The 2,070-nt window shown below is 43.2% G+C and overlaps 1 protein-coding gene across 1 annotated transcript; it reads right to left on the reverse strand.

The window, feature by feature from the left end:
- Positions 1 to 364: 364 nt before the first annotated feature.
- LOC131508369 (olfactory receptor-like protein OLF3) lies at positions 365 to 1,438 on the reverse strand. Its single transcript, XM_058723468.1, has one exon. The coding sequence runs from the start codon at positions 1,421 to 1,423 to the stop codon at positions 470 to 472; it is 954 nt and encodes a 317-aa protein (XP_058579451.1). The 5' UTR covers positions 1,424 to 1,438; the 3' UTR covers positions 365 to 469.
- Positions 1,439 to 2,070: the final 632 nt, after the last annotated feature.

A 2,070-nucleotide genomic window follows, 5' to 3' on the forward strand; every position in this document is an offset into this window, starting at 1 on the left:
CTGGATGTGGCTTTATACGTCACACATTATTTTTAAGTGAGTCTAAAATATGAAAATGTTTTAGTTCCCAGTAGAAACACAATTACCTTGTACAAAATTTGGATAAATAAGAACCAGTGGTCCAAAGTAAGATCCATGATTAGGCCCATGATTACAAACAATATGACAAATCAAAACAGTAAATGTTTTTCTTCTTATTACCCTCAGGCCATATGAATGGAGACTGAGAGAGTGTGGGAAGTTCTATTACAACAGTGCTTAACTCCACTGAACATGCTGCTGTGACATAAAAATATACCCACAGCCCACACCCCAACCCAACCTCCAGCCTCTTACCCAGCATCACCAGTACATGTGTCAGCATCTCCTTGCTGGTTGCCAGGGCAATGCAGGTGATGCTTGCCATATCTGAATTAAGTGGGAGAAAACACATCCAAAGCTCTTTTCTCTAGCTAATGCTCAGGATTCATCAAGTTGCCAGTTTTGACGTTAATCCAGATAACTGCCCTAGTAGTTTCTGCCAGGCCCCCTTCACCTCCTTATTCCTTACACTATAAATCATAGGGTTCAACATGGGTGTCAAAACGGCATAGAAGAGAGAGATCAACTTCTCCTGAAGAATAGAGGGGCTGGAGCGGGGCTGGATGTAAGTGAAAATGGCCATGCCATAGCACAAGACAACCACTGCGAGGTGAGACGCACAGGTGTGGAAGGCTTTCTTTCTTCCCTCTCTGGACTGGATCTTCAGGATGGTGGAGATGATCTGGATGTAGGACAAGAGGACCAGGCAGAAGGGTGTCATCAGCAAGACAATGCTAGAAACCATGATCGCTATCTCATTGGAGGAGGTGTCCACACAGGCCAGTCTGACCACAGCTAGGAGTTCACAGGATATGTGATCAATATACTTGTTTGCACACATGGGCAGCTGAAAGGTGATGATGGTCTGCATGAGAGAGTTGAGAGAACCACTGACCCAGGATGTGATGGCCAACCTGGTACAGAGCCCTCCGTGCATGATGACCGAGTATCGCAGGGGGTCGCACACAGCCACATAGCGGTCGTAGGCCATCACTGCCAGTAGAACAAACTCAATCCCACCCAAGCCCAAGGAGAAAAATAACTGGGCTGCACAGCTCACAAATGGGATTGCTTTATGTTCTATTAGAAGATGCACCAACATCTGGGGGACGATGCTTGTGGCATAAGAGACATCAACAAGGGAGAGGTTGGTGAGAAAGAAGTACATGGGAGTGTGGAGTCGGCTGTCCAGTCTGATCAGAAGGACAATGAGGAAGTTCCCCAGCACTGTCACCATATATATGATCAAGAAGAGGACAAAGAGGGAGACCCGTGTGTCCCAGTCACTGGACAGGCCAAGGAGTATGAACTCTCTCACATAAGTCTGGTTACCCGTTCCCATTTAAAAATGTGAAGATTGTTAATCTGCAAAGAGAGTCAGAAACAAGAGAAGTGGTTGAATCAAAGAATTATAAAAATGACTTTTTGTGAGTTCATTTTATACACAATTGGCTAGCTTTAATCAGATGTTTAAGACCATTTGTGGGCCAAGATGATAGGCTTTATTCCAACATATATCTATTCTGTACCAGAGGCAGCCCAGCACCTTCAAAGGACATGAGGCGGTCTCAGGAAGACCCAGTTAAATCCTGGAGATAATGCACTGCAATTTTAGGAGCTCACATCTTTGCCAACTTACCTCAGATTGAGAGTGAGGGGAGTTTGGTAGGTGATAGTAGTAGGTAAAATGATAATGAAAAAAAAATCTGGTTGAAAACTTACAAACACTACCTTAAATATGTCAACTAGGCTCATCATGATAAAATGGATAAATCTATTACAAGAGGCAGGAACTCACTCTTTGGGAAGAATCAGGGACTGTGGAAAGATCTAGAACTAGAGAAACCAGGTTTGTAATATGGTTTTATTTAGCAGCTTTGTTATTGTGGCTTAGGAACAAAATTTTATGTACAAAAAAGGATAATATTATGCAACTCTCAAGTACTTTCAAGCTGAAATGTAGGTAACTTTGGAGAAAGTACTTTATGG

The sequence above is a fragment of the Neofelis nebulosa genome, chromosome 4 (assembly GCF_028018385.1).
Source record: "Neofelis nebulosa isolate mNeoNeb1 chromosome 4, mNeoNeb1.pri, whole genome shotgun sequence".
Lineage (NCBI taxonomy): Eukaryota > Metazoa > Chordata > Mammalia > Carnivora > Felidae > Neofelis > Neofelis nebulosa.

Bases quoted from the DNA above. Each gene is read 5' to 3' on its own strand.
- LOC131508369 (XM_058723468.1), bottom strand. From the start codon at position 1,423: ATGGGAACGGGTAACCAGACTTATGTGAGAGAGTTCATACTCCTTGGC.